The sequence below is a fragment of the Sphaeramia orbicularis genome, chromosome 11, assembly GCF_902148855.1.
Source record: "Sphaeramia orbicularis chromosome 11, fSphaOr1.1, whole genome shotgun sequence".
Taxonomy (NCBI): Eukaryota; Metazoa; Chordata; class Actinopteri; order Kurtiformes; family Apogonidae; genus Sphaeramia; species Sphaeramia orbicularis.
The window spans coordinates 2,046,875-2,063,453 of record NC_043967.1 but is presented as its reverse complement, the minus strand read 5'-3'; the positions used below and the strand labels follow the sequence as shown (position 1 = coordinate 2,063,453).

Sequence of the window (16,579 nt, the reverse complement as noted above, 5' to 3'; positions counted from 1 at the left end):
TATACGCGGTGTATTGTTGTTGCTTATAGCACTACAACACATCCGGAAGTGTTTATAATCTCTTCCACTCGTCTGACGATTAATTATTTGAATATTTTCCACATCGTTGTTATGACTTTTGCTACTTCCTGTTAACCACGGAGGCAGCCATGTGTAGCGTTTGTTTACATTTTTCAGTCACCGCACTGGTCAGTTACAATCATGTGACAACCGACGCACCGTCGCGGAAGGAGAAATCATATTACGCTAAAGCCGAGCTAGTGCCGTAATAAAACAACGATCACAAAAATACTGAAGGAGTAACGAGAACTTTTTTTTTTGATACACTACATGCAATTATCTTTTTTTATGTCAAAATTGCGTGGTTCGGAAAGTTCGGAGCGAGATGAAACGAAAACCGGGTTGACCTGACGGCCTACACATACATATACACAACAGCAGAAGTCCCACTGATTTGCAGTAAATATTCATTATTATTGTAGCCTGATGGAAATTAGGTGATGGGTGTGTGTTAAAATGTTAAAAATGATAAATAGCATAAATACAGTAAGTTCATTATTGGAACACATAAGGTTAAAAATTAAAACCATTTCAGTGTGGTAGTACTAAAAAAGGTCATGTCTTTGTGAAAAGATATGTAATTTGTTGTAAGTTCATGCACTGTATTGGTTTTGTTCTTTGAGCACAGTGATGTTAATGCACAGTTCATTTTGTGCACCAGTAAAACATATACCTGTGTCTTGAATTTGAAAAAAATCATATCGTATTTTTTAATAAAGAAGGGTTCGGTGAATGCGCATATGAAACTGGTGGGGTTCCGTACCTCCAACAAGGTTAAGAACCACTGTTCTAGAGAAAATAATAGCCAATCAGTTCTGTAACTTCCTTCAGGCCAACAGTCTATTGGATAATTTCCATTCAGGTTTTAGGGAACGTCATAACACAGAAACAGCACTGGTCAAAGTTACCAATGACCTTCTAAGTGCTTCTATACTGGTCTTATTAGATCTTAGTGCGGCATTCGACACTCGACCATCACATCCTCCTGCAACGATTGGAACAATCAATTGGTGTTAAAGGAACTGAATCAGTGTGGTTTAATCCTATCTGACAGATCGCTTCCAGTTTGTTACTGTTAATAATGAATCTTCTCAGTGTACCTTATACATGCTTCCTTTAGGTAACTTAACGAGGAAGCACCCCATTAACTTTCACTGTTACACTGATGTTACCCAATTATATTTATCCAAACCTGATGAAAACAATCAGCTAACTAAACTACAGGAGTGCATTTAAAGAGATTAAAAGCTGGATGACCAAACAACTTTCTGCTGTTAAACTCAGACAAACTAAAGCCATTGTGTTTGGCTCAAAAAATATTAAGGATGCAGTGTCTAAGAAAGTAGTCATCATGGATGGCATTTTGAGTTTTGAGTCCAACACCACTGTGAGGTCTCTAGGCATTATAATTGATCAGCATTTATCATTTAACTCACACATAAAACAGATTTCTAGGGCTGTCTTTTTCATCTGTGAAATACAACTGAAATGTAAAAGTTAGGAGAGACCTGAAAATACTCCTCCTCACTTACAAAGACCTTCAAGGCCAGGCACCTACTGATCTGAAAGAGCTCTTAGTTCCCTACAATCCATCTAGAGCGTGGTGGAGTAGAATGGGAGCTAGAGCCTTCAGCTATCAAGCTCCTCTATTGTGGAACCACCTCCTGCATGTTTAAGAGTAGGAAGAAAACTTTCCTTTTTGATAAAGCTTATAGTTAGGGTGGTTCAGGCTGCTCTTGGTTCTGCTGCTATAGGCTTAGACTGGGAGACTCTTCAGGATACACTGAGCTTCTCTCTGCTCCTCCTCCTGTCTCACCTCCTCTCTCCTCTTCTCCTCTATTCACACCCCAGCAAATACATGTTACTGACTCTCCTTCTTCGCAGGACTCTGTGCTTTATGTCCTCACAGGTTTTCCCGGGATCATCTCTGGACCTGCTGCTGTGGTCCTGCTTCTCTCCTGCCTCCACTATTATTATTCATCTATCCATACAGTTGTGATACTGTTTATCATATAGTAACATAGATGGTAGAGGTTTCTATTATTGGTACTATCAACTGCAGTAGTAGTATATCCACTGTTAGTACTTGTATTTGGAGTAGTTGTGGTAGCAGTAGCAGTTACAGGTATTAGTACTAGTTATTGGTATTTATACTAAAAACAGCAATTCTAGTTTTTTACAATTCTACTTCAGTTTGCTGTGCATCCATGTGTCTCCCCCTATTTCCTCCCTTCTGCCCTCCTCTGCCGATCTCTCTCTCTCCCTTTCTCTTCCTCTACCCCTCTTTCTTTAACCCCAACTGGTCAAGGCAGACGAGCATCCTCTGGGTCTGGTTCAGGTTTCTGCCTGTTTACGGCTGTTTTTCCTCACCACTGTCATCAAGTGTTTGCTCCTGGAGGATTCTATTGGATGTCTGTGAAATTGCTTATTAAGAGTCTGGTTTAGACCAGCTGTAAATGTAAAGTGTCATGAGATACATTTAGTTGTGATGTGGCGCTATATAAATAAAACTTGATTGACTGAAAAACCAATTCTTTGAATCTGTCTAGCAGAACGTACAGTGTTCTGCACCCTATAACAATTATGTCATTATATAAAGTACACAAACAAATTACAGTCTGAGAACAGTGGCATCACTGCATATCAGCTCACATCTATTTTAGATGACAGAAGAAACAGATCTATTAGCACTTGATGTTATTTATAACTTGATGCGGATGCTCAGGTGAACTTCAAAGACCAGATTACAATCTTGAAACTTCCTCAATGAACTTGCATACTTTGTTATTTTAAGACTGGCATCGACTCTATCAGAAGAATGACACATCAAGTACACCTTGGATAACCAAAATACAGAATTTAAAAATGTTAGAATATTGGAAAAAATATTTTCCAATAGTACATAAGTATAAGTACATAAGTACATAATAGTACATAAGAAAGCTCCACATGCATGTTTGTGAAACCCTTGACACATGCTACAAACAAAACATCTAAAATGTGCACTAAACCTGCTCTCTGGGGACCTGCTCTAGTTTTTCTAAATGTTTGTACATGGGTATGGTGAGAAACAGTTTAACCCAAGCACCAACTAAACACCCTGAAAACCTATGAAAAACCCAGTTAATGAACTACAAAAAAATCTATTGGTGTCAGTGGGTTATAATTACAGCAAATTGTGGATACAAACAGGAGTAAGAGGATATCTGATTGAACATCACTTCCTGCATGAGGCCATTTTGTCTTAAACTAAGATCCTTCATGCTTGTCTCCCTTCCTGATAAAGCCTTCACCCTGATTCACCTGGTGAGTAAAACTTAATGAAAGCTGAGATTGTCCTAATGTTTTATTCAAAAAGACGCATGTATAATCCCTCAGATCTCTTTCTTACCCACAGTCTGGCGCAGGACACCAGCGGCAGTCGGGTTCAGCAACCAGCCACCTCCTCAGCATGAACTCCTCATACTTCTCCATGAGGGCCCGGTCTCCCAGGATCATCTGGATGTCGTGGGGATTGAAGCGTTCTGAGCACTCGGGGCAGCTAATGTTGACACGAGACTCAGAGATCTCAATGCGCAGATACTGTCGCAGGCAGTCTGCACATGAGCGGTGGTGACAGGTCATGATGTCTGGGAAGCGCTCACGTGCATGGCGCAGCAGACACAGTGGGCACTCCAGCAGCTCCGAAGAGGAACCAGACATGGAGGAGGTCGAGGCTAACCCCAGGGCAGAGTGGGCAGAGGTTTTATCATGGAAAGTTTCGGGCTGGACATTTTCTGCACCGACAGTGGCATCTGCTCCAGTCCCATTCTGCTGTGTTTTGGACTTACACTTGGTGTCACGACTGGGTCGACATCTACGACTGAAAAATGTGTGGAGGGACAGACGGCGCTTCTTAGGGGTCTTCCTAACTGACGGGAGGCTGACAGAGGAGGCAGCTGACTGGAGGTCTCGCTCTGAGCCTGTGCTGACATGATGCTGCTGGCGCAGGCTGCTCATCACGCCAGAGGGGCGCCGTTAGTGCTATGGCGAGAAATCACAACATCAGGAAGAGAGAGGAGGCTCAAGGGAGATAAAACTGGAAAGAAAAGCAAGGGTGGGAGTTGGAATGCTGTTAATTAGGACATCGCAGCTGAAAACTGAAGTTGGTCACATGGTCTATCCCACTTGATTCACAATAATGCTGTGTAGATGTTCAGATGTAGGGCAACCTGAGAAAAAAAAGAAAAAAAGAGAGGGAAAAGATCAGGTGTTTAGCCAAAACAGAATACATTCAATTATAATGTTCAGTGTGAAAGCAAAACAGAAATATTTGGTGGAGAGCTGTGTTCATCATAACATTCTTGTCGTGGAGCTTCATCAAAAATCTGACATTTAAAACAGGCAGCTCTAAGCAGTGCATCTACTGTAACTGCATTATCTTCCCTTCAATAAAGAAGAGTTTCTTGGCAGGCTTCAAGCATTTATTCAGGCGTCTTCTATGGATGTGCATGTGCATCCAAGTCTGATTTACACAAATGGCTGCTTCCCTGGAGTGTCCATTAGTTAAGTATGGAGAAAATAAAACAAAAAAAAATTCTGTGTTTTTCCACCACAGATGTCAGATGTGGCCACAGCTGTGTGAATGTGCTTGTCAAAAAGCCACACCTTGCCCCAAGTACTTCCACATGCTCCTATTTTACTCAACACAAAAGACTGAAGGGTGACTCCTCTGTATAAGTGCTGTTGTGAAAATGAATTATATGACAATCACAAGTACTCAGAGATGGAATACAGTGTTTCCTGTAAAATTGATCTCTTGGTGTGGCGGTGTGTAATTTGGGGGTGGGGGGGTTGTGCACGCGGGGGTCGGGCAAGGGGCGATGTGGTCCGTGCCGTATATATCTCACAATGGGTATGCACAAAGTGAAAGTGAAACTTAATGCATTATTAATTCCTCTACATCTCCCCACTGTTGTGAAGCTCATTTACCTTTTCCCTACCAACTGAAACTTCACAAACTTTCATTCGAGGGGGCAGGACGTTTATTTATGGGGGCACTGCCCCACCCAGAACCTGTCCCAACGCCTATTATATATCTATATTATGAAAGCCAAGTGGCCTCTGTGTGCGTGTATGTGTCAGCTTTATAACTGACCAACTAGAGAGAGGTGGCCTTTGCCTTTTGGAGTATTTATGTATTTTGGGTCAAGGATTAGACGGACAAAAATTGCTTATTGATACGACCAATATTTTTTGAGTTATTAGTTGTTTTTAAAATTACAATGGGTTTATAGGCGCAAAGTCCATTCACAGCCACAAACGTTGATCCAGATCAACGGACCCACCTGGACATGAAGGGAGAACCGGGTCCAGCTGAGATCACACACTAACAGAGTCGGTCTGGTTCTTACTGTGGCCCGGTTTCACTCTGCTGGCCCCAAGTCAGACCTTGCCCATTAACGTCCCCCTCCAGATTTAGGACCACATATGAAAGAGGTCTGGGTTGGAATTGAAAAAATCTGGTTTGTGCTGTTCAAACTGTCTTTAACCGATCATACACCGGTCACATATGGCCACATTTGCCTGCAGTCTGAACGTAGCCTTAGACACCAAAAGTCTTTGAGGTGCAGACTCATTCCACAGAATTTCTTAAACAAGCGTCATCACAATAATCCCACTGCTAGGAGACTCCTCATGATGCACTGAGCTCCTCTCTCCTCTATTCACACCCCGGCAAGGACACTAACTTCTTCCCTGCAGTCTCTGTGCTTTATGTCCTCACAGGTTTTCCCTGGACCTGCTGACGGTTCTGTTGGTGTATGTGAATTGGCTTATCAAGAGCCTAGTTTAGACTAGGTCCAAATGTGAAGTGTCATGAGATAACTTTTGTCATGATTTGGTGATATATAAATAAAATTTGATTTGATCTGACTTGATGCCAATGCATGATAACTGCAGATTTCCCAGTGCTTCAGTGTGCTTTGTGTGTTTGTCATTAGGGACAAATTTGAGAAGTATTCCAGTGGTAGCCACACAATGACTCATTAACAACACCTGCTGAAAATCCCAAATGGGACTGCAATCAGCAAGAACTCACTCTCAAACATACCCACCTTGGTGTAACTGACTGTGGTTTTTCTCTCGTGATGACATGCAGGCAGCAGTTAACTTTTACTAGGGCTACTTTAGTGTTTGAGAAGTTTTCAGAAACCCAAAAGCCCCAGTTTTGTGGTAACTCCACAATGAAATGCAGCCTAGGTGATTTGAACACAAGTAAAAAAAAAAAAAAAAAAAAAAGGTGTAACAGCCCTAAAAACCACACACACTGAGGCCAAATTTTTATTTTTGTTTTTACTGCACTGAAAGATGACTTTAACAGCACAACAAAGCTCTTAAATAGAGGAGATGGCAGGGCTACTGAGCTGGTGTCAAGCACCAGGAGAAGAGGCGGAGGTATAAACCATGTTTACCATCTGTTATCATGGGAAACATCCCCTCCCTCTCCCACAAAACCGACTAGCTGTTGGTGCTGATGAAGCTGCAATGGGAGTACAGAGAGGCGAGTGTGATTTCCCTGACGGAGAAGTGACTGCACACGCACACATCGGACTCTGTCGTGTCCCTGGACGGATTCACCCTCATCTGCGTGGACCGGACTGTGGAGGAGAGCCGTAAGAGGAAAGATGGGGGTCTGGCGGTGTTTGTGAATAACAGACGGTGTAACCCAGGACACATCACTGTTAAAGAGCAGCTCTGGAGCAGAGACACTGAACTACTGTCAGTCAGCGTTCAGCCGTTTTACATCCCGCGGGAGTTTTCATGCTTTATTTTTAACTGTGTATATCCCTCCCTCTGCCAACGCTGCTGCATGTGAGCACATACAGAGGACAGTGTTTAAGCTGCAGACGCAACACCCCCAGGCCCTTATCATCAGCTCTGGGGGTATTAAACCTAATTTTACACAATATGTCAATTGCCACAAGACAATAAAACACTGGACCCACTGTATGCAAATATTAAAGATGCATACACCTCTCCACGCCCCTGCCACCGATCGGCCACTCTGATCACAACCTTGTCCATTTGCTTCCTGTTTCTACACTAGTGTTAGAGGCACTTTGTAACACTGATATGGTAGCTGCTATGCAAGTTTATCATTGCTGTCATTTTGCTTGTTTTTGAGCAGCAATAAAGCTCAAAAAGCTCACAACATATTTTTTAATACTAATACTCAACACTTGCTGAAGGAATGGTGTCACTGTTTACCATCCTATCCTGCCTCTATAGCACAATACAAATTAAAGTGGAGTTAGATAAAAGTCAGTGAAACAGGAGCCACTGGTACAGGTTAACAAATAAATCATTTACCACCTAATGACAATGAGACAAGAGTTTTTCTTCAACATACAAAATAAATTCTGTATTTTTTGCCAATGCCTGTAAAAGACAAGCAACAATTACAAAAAAAAAAATCAGTATTTGTAGTTTTGACTTTTACATTTTAGAGCTTAAGTTGTTTACTGCACAGACTGTGATCAGTTCAGTTCAGTTTTATTCTTTGTCCCAAATGGGCAATTTGTCTGCAGCAGGACCACACACATGCAACATAACAATAGGCACAACACAGTATAGACAGACAGACAGATCTACAAAAGAAGCATAATAAATAGTTCAGTTGTAATAAATAAATATAGATATTGGCAGTGTGTTAAAAACTGAGTCAGTGATTTATAGTACAATAATGACAGTAACGTAAAACATGTGCAATGTAAACATCTACTCTAGGGATCGACCGATATGGATTTTTTTAGGGCCAATACCAATTATTTTTTTTCATCAGCCTTAGCCGATGACCGATATGGGCCCCCGATTTTCTTGAGCCAATATCTGGAGCAGATACTGCTTTTGCTCCCTCAATTTACATCATAAAAATGACACAATGATAACAAATGTTACGAGTCTCTATTTAAAAAAAAAAAAAAGAAACATTTATTGAACTTAAAACAATGTTTGACAAATAGTAAAAAGAAGTAGAAAGGTGAGGTAGAACAAGTAATGTTGCATACTTTAGCATTTAACAGTTTAATCTTTGTTGAACTTTATCAAACATACATTCAAATAAAAACAAAGCAAGAAGGGTTCAGTGCTCTTAATTCTTCAAGTAACTTCTCTGAAAATAAATATTTAAGCATAAATAAAATAATTATAGTATTGTACACAGTAGCAACAAGCAAGCAGCATATAGTGCACACTGTACTATACTTAATTTGAAAAGTAACCAACTATTTCCCACCTAGTCATTTAATGCTTGGGCCTACGTTTTAATGCACTTGACTTTCATAGTCTCTTGTAGTGCAAATGGCTTTCCTAAGATATGGAAAGTGTAAACAGCAATACAAAACAAAAAACAACTTAAAAAGAATTGTACATAATATGCGCATTGCCCCACTTCCAATACTCTTGACCTCTCCTGGAGTAGGTTCACTGAAGGGCTGCCACACTGGATTTGATTTCTGCTCAGCCATTTCTTTAAAAAGAATCAACAAAAACAAAGATCAGTATCAATCTTGTGCCATCATCTTACATTCATATCACCCAAATTATGAGACAGACAGACAGACAGACAGACAGACAGACAGACAGACAGACAGACAGAGAGAGAGAGAGAGAGAGAGAGAGAGAGAGAGAGAGAGAGAGAGAGAGAGAGAGAGAGAGAGAGAGATAGATAGATAGATAGATAGATAGATAGATAGATAGATAGATAGATAGATAGATAGATAGATAGATAGATAGTCTGCTCCAAGTAAAAACAGAAATTCCTCTTTAGTCACGGCTGTAAGACAAAGTTTAAAGAACCACACTCGGGCATTAAAAACACCCCCACACATCAAAAACACAGCTCAACATACATATGGGTGGGGTGCATATGCATAGAGAGCGACAAACAGAGAGAAGCTATTTATTTCATTAACCAGACACTTTACCAAACTCCCACAAACACCATGGAACTAAATTGACAACGTCGGCATTACTTAATCATGTGACCCATGTTCATAACAGCTATGCATACATAGCCTACAACTACATCTGCAGCTCCCTAAATACAATGGCAAGCAGTTTTATAGATGAAGCATTCGGCATTCCTGTTTTCCATTCTGATCCACAAACTTGCTTAATTGTTGCAAACACACATAGAGCATGCATTTGGCATTCATGTTTCCAATTTCAAAGTGTATGGCAATATTTCAGTGAAGTTAAACAGTCAAAAGATACTTTGAAAGTTTAAAACTTACCATTGTTTTGAAGTTGATGCAGAGGGCTTTCAGCAGTCTGCTAGTAGGGGAGGGGCAATGCATGGTCTGCAGGTGGACTGCAGCGCCTCCAGCAACACAGAGCTGCCCGTGTGGACGCCTGTCTGGAAATCATGCCGGGAAAATATACCGGCAAATGCACGAGCACATTGGCTGATGCCAATACAACTAAAAAACGCAAATCTACTCCTGGTACCTCTTCTATTGGTCATATTCAAAGCAATAAAAACTGTGATTGCTGTAATGTCAGAGTGATAACCAGGCTCTTTCCTTATATGAATACAAACCACAGCAGAACAGATGACTAGCACTACTCAGCAATAACACGGACTAAAAGCAATGACTGCTATAAAGGCTACTATGCAATTATTGTAGGGGTAAAACTGGCAATTATTCAAAGTTGTAACCTATAAGAGCACAGAGGTATAATCGTAGAGACTTGTAGTCTGACAGGACTTATAGGAGATCATGGTGTGAAATGGAAGTGGAAAGACAAACTCTTTTCTATGTTACCTGCCCATTCCACAAGTGTTTTGATAAAAATAAACATACAAACAAATAATGATAAAATACTGAAATGGCAATGTCAACAAGACAGACAGAGAAATCTGAATATATGAAACTTAACAATCTACTCGTTATATAGCACCTTAAATTTGCATGTATACAGCAGTTAACTAAAAATTGGATGCCCCAGTGGCTCACCTGGTAGAGCACATCCCACATAGTAGTGAACTGAGGCCATTTGTGACATGTTGCATGTCATTCCCCTAATCTCTCTTCCTCTGATTTCTTGTCTCTCTTCACTTGATCTATCAAAGGCTAAAAGGCCAAATTAAATCTTAAAAAAAAAAAAAAAATCAAATAGAGCAAGTTCTGCTTAAAGTGTTCCATTAATGCTTTATGTGTAACAGCAAACACAGAAAATGCTTTTGCTGTTCTGTTATACAGAGCTTGATGATGTATTGGGTGAACTCAAGTCATGTGAGCGAGAAGAAATTTTAACAAGGCAGAGCAGCAATTTCAAGCAACCCACAGGGCAATGTGAAATTACAATCCCAAGCCATAATTAAACTGGAAAAGCCTGCCTCGGCATGGTACTGAAAATGACTGGGACTTTCAGCGTGACTGAGGTCAGTGTGTAAGTGTTTGTGTGTGCATGAATTTATTCAAGTTCTGCAGCTGAAGGGCAACATGCGACCATCGCTCACACACTGGGATGGTGTCCCAGTTCCTGAGACAACCCGAGGGCAGGAAGTGTACTGCTGCAGAAAAAAAAAGTGGTCACAACCACACGTCAACTCTTAAAAGAATGGTTTTCATCAGCTGATGCTCACAATTCCAATTATTGTGATAGAATATAAACCAGTGATTATGGAGTCAGGTCAATCCACCGCTAGCGAATGGAGTCTTTCTGTAAAGGAACACCATAATTTATGTAAACACAGTCAGGGGAAAGAAGTGACAGAATGTGTCATTGAGGGCTGAAGTAGTAATGCTTTTTACATATACGGTCCTTCAGACCACAGAGCTGTAACACATTGGCTTCTGCACTGCAATAAACCAAAGAAAGTCAGGTTTTTGCTTCCTGCAATTGTGCAAAGACACAATTAGGTGCAGCAGAGTATTTTATGTTATAGATTGGGACTAAACCTGAGAAAGTTTTTTTCCACTGCTAAGTAGCTCAGTGGTCATTATTTAACCTTTCTGAAATAGGTCTGATGCCACCATCATTAAGGTCAATGTCTTGCAAGTCATTTTCACATGTGTAAGTCAATCCTGTTCAACATCACTCCTTTATTAGCATTTGTTGTTTCGTAGATAATCACTAATATTTTACATTAGAAACGGACTGTAGGCTACAGTTTATGATCTATGAGTATTCGCAATTTTGGCTCTCATAGCCACTGATAGGTAATAATATAACTGTGGGAAAAATAATAAACAAAACTAACTAAAGATCACACAGAATCACCTACATTTTTCATGGGTCAGTTTCAGATTAATTCATTCATTATTTTGAGCTTGATATTCAGCTGTCTAACTTCACTGATTTATTCAGTTACTCATATTTGTGATAGCCAATACTTTAACATTACATTATCTAGTTATTCACTTTTGAATTGAGTCAAAAAATAGGTCATTTCTAGCAGTGCCAAATATTTTCCAGGGTCTAGTGATATCAACAGATTAAGTGTGAGTGTCCTTATAATTGGCCTATAAAAATCCATAATTGGTTATCCTCATACTACATTCAATAAGTACTATGTAAAACATAATTAATTAAATTTTTTCTTTCAAGCTAATACCTGTATTTTTCTGTACAACATGAATGTAAAGTAGGGAAGTGCTGAGTCTGAAAGGTTACACCAATGGTTGAAAGCCAACACATATAATGAGTGAGGAAATGACATTCACTCAGGCATTTAATTCTCTAAATAAAAGAAAATGACTGTTTATGAATCCCAAAATTTAAGGCTGTGTCACGCCTCAAATTGAGTCCAATTCACCTCTCTGATTAGATATTAAAGTTTGTTATCTGGAGGTGAGATCCTTGCAGTACATAACAAGCCTGATAATACCTAATTGTTTTTTTTCCCTAAACAGGAGTGCAAAGAGCCTAATCCTGCTTTGGTTTTCCATTGCTAAAGTCCAAAAATAGGTGGAGATATTTGAGGCTACCTAGGATTTGGTACCTTGTTACAATATGCTACTACAAAGAAACATCCTACACAGTCGTTAGCTTCCAACGCTGGAAATGTGTAGCTCAAAGCATTCTTCTGCAAAGTTCTCATCACATACTCTAATTTCCGCTAGCATTCCAGCCCGAGAACAGACTTCCTGATCATGACAATGCATTCCATTATTACAGCTTCAACAGCCCAGTGACTAGACAAACTCTACAGAGGTGTTTTCCCAAATCAACCTCACACTTAGGGAAAAAAGTAGACTGCTCTGCACTCATCAGGTTTGGGCCAAGTTTGTGTCCACTGCACAAAGAAATAACCCTGTAGCTTAATGAATCTGTATTTAACCTATTTTCTGGCAGCCAAAGCATAATTATGTCGGACGTTCAACAGAGAGCAAGGACAGAAGGCACTCGAGTGAATTCCACTAAGGCTGACTTCAACACTATTTACTAAACATTTTGATTCACAGCCAACAGCACAAGGTACTTTTCCACCATATCTGTACGGTACAGGAAGACCCCCTTAAATTTTTCACTTCAGCCATTTGCTACATTCATTTAATTTAATTATTTTCCTCATTAATGTACACACAGTGCTCCATTTTGACAAGAAAAAAAACAGAATTGTACACATTTTTACTGATTTATTAAAAAAGAAAAACTATAATATCACATGGCCATAAGTATTCAGAGCCTTTGCTGTGACACTCTTATATTTAACTCAGGTCCTGTCCATTTCTTCTGATCATCCTTGAAATGGTTCTACACCATCATTGCAGCTGTGTTTAATTAAATTGATTGGACTTGATTGGGAAAGGCATTCACCTGTCGATATAAGACCTTACAGCTCACAGTGCATGTCAGAGCAAAGGAGAATCATGAGGTTGAAGGAACGGCTTGAAGAGCTCAGAGACAAAATTGAGGAAAGGTACAGATCTGGCCAAGGTTACAGAAGACCTTCTGCTGCACTTAAGGTTCCTAAGAGCACAGTGGCCACCATAATCCTTAAATGGAAGACATTTGGAACGACCAGAACTCTTCCTAGAGCTGGTTGTTCGGCCAAGCTGAGCAATCCTGGGAGAAGAGCCATGGTGAGAGAGGTCAAGAAAAACCCAAAGATCACTGTGGCTGGGCTCCAGAAATGCAGTGGGAAGATGGGAGAAAATTGTAGAAAGTCAACCATCACTGCAGCCCTCCACCAATCGGGGGTTTATGGCAGAGTGGCCCAATGGAAGCCTCTCCTCAGTGCAAGACACATGAAAGCCCCCATAGCGTTGGCCAGAAAACACATGAAGCCTTCCCAGACCATGAGAAATAAGATTCTGTGGTCTGATGAAACCAAGATTGAACTTTTTGGCCTTAATTCTAAGCAGTATGTGTGGAGAAAACCAGACACTACTCATCACCTACAATCCCAGCTGTGAAGCATGGTGGTGATGGCAGCATCATGCGGGGGTGTTCTTCGTCTGCAGGGACAGGACCACTGATTACAATTGAAGGAAAGATGAATGCGGCCAAGTACAGAGATATCCTGGACAAAAACCTTTTCCAGAGTGCTCTGGACCTCAGACTGGGCCAAAGGTTCACCTTCCAACAAGACAATGACCCTAAGCACACAGCTAAAATAACAAAGGAGTGGCTTCGGAACAACTCTGTGACTGTTCTTGAATGGCCCTTGAATGGCCCAAATAACTTCATGTATCCCCGAGGGGTAATTATTAGTATATAAAAATAGTAATAGTAATTTCTGATCAGTGGCGATGTCTCATAGACTGCAAGGGAAGCTCGGCTTCCTCGAAAATTACGAAAATTAAATGGTTAAATATGTTCGGTTGTGTTGACATTTTATTGACTACAAATATGTTAGAACATGTTCATCTCAAAGATGAGTTCCTTCAGAATCAGCTTTATCACAAATCAACAGATGCGATGTTGTTCACTTCTCATACATTCCCGTTGCACTGTTTTCTCATTCGATCTCTGCTCAGTGCATTTGTCCGTAGACACCGGGCGTCTCTGGGCTTCAATGGGACTGAGTGGAACAGTTTTTTTCATTGCTTCAAAACTGGATGCTAATTGGATAAATGCCACGATGTTGTCCCACCCCCAGATGCTGGGTGTCTCTGGGGGTGAATGGAGCTGTGGGCGGAGCTCGGCCGGGCTGGATGCCAGAATCCCACGTGCTAATTGGATGATCAGTCGAAAGGCTGAATCCCGTTTGATTGACAGCTATTTTCAGATCTACTCCTTCACTGACACAGTTCAGTTTAATACTGTCGCGTATTCTGCTGTGAAATCAAGAGAGAAACCACTACGAAATCACTCGTTCATTTCTTGCACTGTAAATAAAACACACTCATTGGACTTCTTTGTTTCAATTTAACATAATTTCAGCATTTTCTTGTTTCAGTTCCATAATTTAATCATTTCTTGTTCGAGTTTAATATCGTTTTGTAGATAGTTAAATCAATCAAACTGTCGGCTAGGTCAGAGTGAAAGGAGCATCTCTTGTTTAAAAAGGCTGAAGTCTTACACTCGCAACACACTGGGCCAAGGCAATCTAAGCCGCCTAGCTCTGCTGGCCATTGAGAGGACACTGGTCAAGTTCCTACTTGGTACAATAAGGTCACTGACCATTTTCTTAAAAAGGAACGGAGGGCCGAATTTTTGTTTAAATAACTTGACAATTTTTTTTTGATGTAAGCTGACAATGAGCTTCCCCTGTCTGGAAGACGAGCAGCCACCACTGTTTTTGATGTACAGTAAATTGACAGAATATTAAGTGGTGTAATCCCCACCTGTGCATACGATACTGCCTGGCTGCATCGTATTATCATATTCAGTCTATAGCTGAAGTTGCTGGTTGTTAGCCTGCCAGCTAGCAAGCATATCTTCACATTACTTTCCCACATCACGGCAGCTACGTAGCGGCAACAACTGCCAACGATACCAAGGAAAAAACTTTGGCATGCACTGATAAATCACGCCACTAGGGGCAGTAGTGTGCCTAATCAGTCAAGCCGAGGATTTTCAAGTACGCACACGTTATGTTTCTTTTTTAATAAAGCTGTAAAAATGTCTACAATTCTGTTTCTTCTGTCAAAATGGGGTGCTGTGTGAACATTAATGAGAAAAAAAATTACTTAAATGATTTTAGCAAATAACTGCAATATAACAAAGAATGAAAGCTTTAAGGGGGTCTGAATACTTTCCGTACCCACTGTATATAAGAGACTATACAGACACTGGGAAGCCATGGACACTATTACTTTCGCATTTGTCCTACTTCGATTTTATGCATTTTAAAGGAATTTCCCTTTCAGTGCATACATTTGTAAGAGAGTATTTAAATGAACCATGCAACTTGATTAAGATTTGCTGCAGTTGATTATCTGTTAAATGCACTATTATTTGCACCTGACTGTAACAGTTATGCATAGAGGAGGCAGTAATGAGAGGAACAGAAAAAAATGTTCTCCTTTCTGGTTGGTTTATTTAGAATGACACAGAATGGCATCCACATTTTCTCTTGAGTTGTTTCTGGTCCTGCGATCACTCATAAAATGACTCATAGTGCGTATTTCCATAAACAAATTTAATGCACATTTTCTACTGGAAAATATTTATGCAAATTGGAATGTTTTTTTTTTTAAATCCTGACTTTAGCAAAAAAGTTTTCACTCAATTGAGGTGTTTTTTTTTTCAAACCAGTTTGTGGAAGTATGTGCCCATATCTCACAATTTCATTTCTATAACTATCAAAAGTTTTTTTTTTTTTTTTTTTTTTTTTTAAATTGTCAAAAAGTTCACAAGAAAGGTAAAGGTTACAACAATGGTTATATATATTGAGGGAGGGAATGAAACTAAGCTACTCTTGACACTTAATGGAAAAACAGCTGTAGGTGCGCAACATGGCCAAATCACCAGAGCACTGGGGTGAAGCCAGAGTTTAATGAAGTGTTACTTTCACATAAAATGATAATGATAATAATGATACATGAAAGCCTCAGTGTAAAATGTCACGCTGTTTTTCATGGTTCTGTGATGATCACACACAATGGCAATGGCCTTCCAACCATCTAAAATAAGCTGTGTAAGTCAGAATTCAGCGCTATGGCAGCGTCTCTGTGTCTGTTTTGCATTTTCTTTAATGTCATCTGCTGAATGCACCATCCTCATCCTCAACCTATATTTGGGATGTTGTAATACATTAACAAGCTGTGCGCTGTTCTTGCTATTGAAAAAAAAACTCACTCTGTGTTCATAATTTGGTATACTATGAATGGGTCAACAAAAGAACTGGCTGCTTCCTTCATCTACTTTAGTAAAGCTGGCCCTTGATACTGTTTCAGTGCTCTATTGGAAATTGAAAACAAAACATCGTGGTACTGGAGCTGCCATGTTTCCTCTGTGGTCCCACTGCTCCCACTCTGGCGTGTAATAATGTTTGAGGTGCTGAAATAAGTTTCTTGTGCTGTCCTGGTAGCTGGGAGGCACAGCCCGGAGGCACGAGAGAGATGAAATTCGATTTGACGAT

At 40.3% G+C, this 16,579-nt stretch overlaps 1 protein-coding gene across 2 annotated transcripts in view; it reads right to left on the bottom strand.

Annotated features, from left to right (window-relative positions):
• Positions 1-16,579, bottom strand: part of rnf19a (ring finger protein 19A, RBR E3 ubiquitin protein ligase) — a 49,676-nt gene that overhangs the window by 21,469 nt on the left and 11,628 nt on the right. The window contains exons 2-3 of one of the 2 annotated variants that reach the window (XM_030146691.1): positions 10,059-10,165; positions 3,452-4,271 (exon numbers count right to left, since the gene is read on the bottom strand). In XM_030146691.1, the coding sequence (XP_030002551.1) occupies positions 3,452-4,059 (608 nt within the window). In that variant the 5' untranslated portion in view covers positions 4,060-4,271; positions 10,059-10,165. The remainder of the gene's footprint in view (positions 1-3,451; positions 4,272-10,058; positions 10,166-16,579) is intronic. The other variant, XM_030146690.1, reaches the window with a different exon arrangement.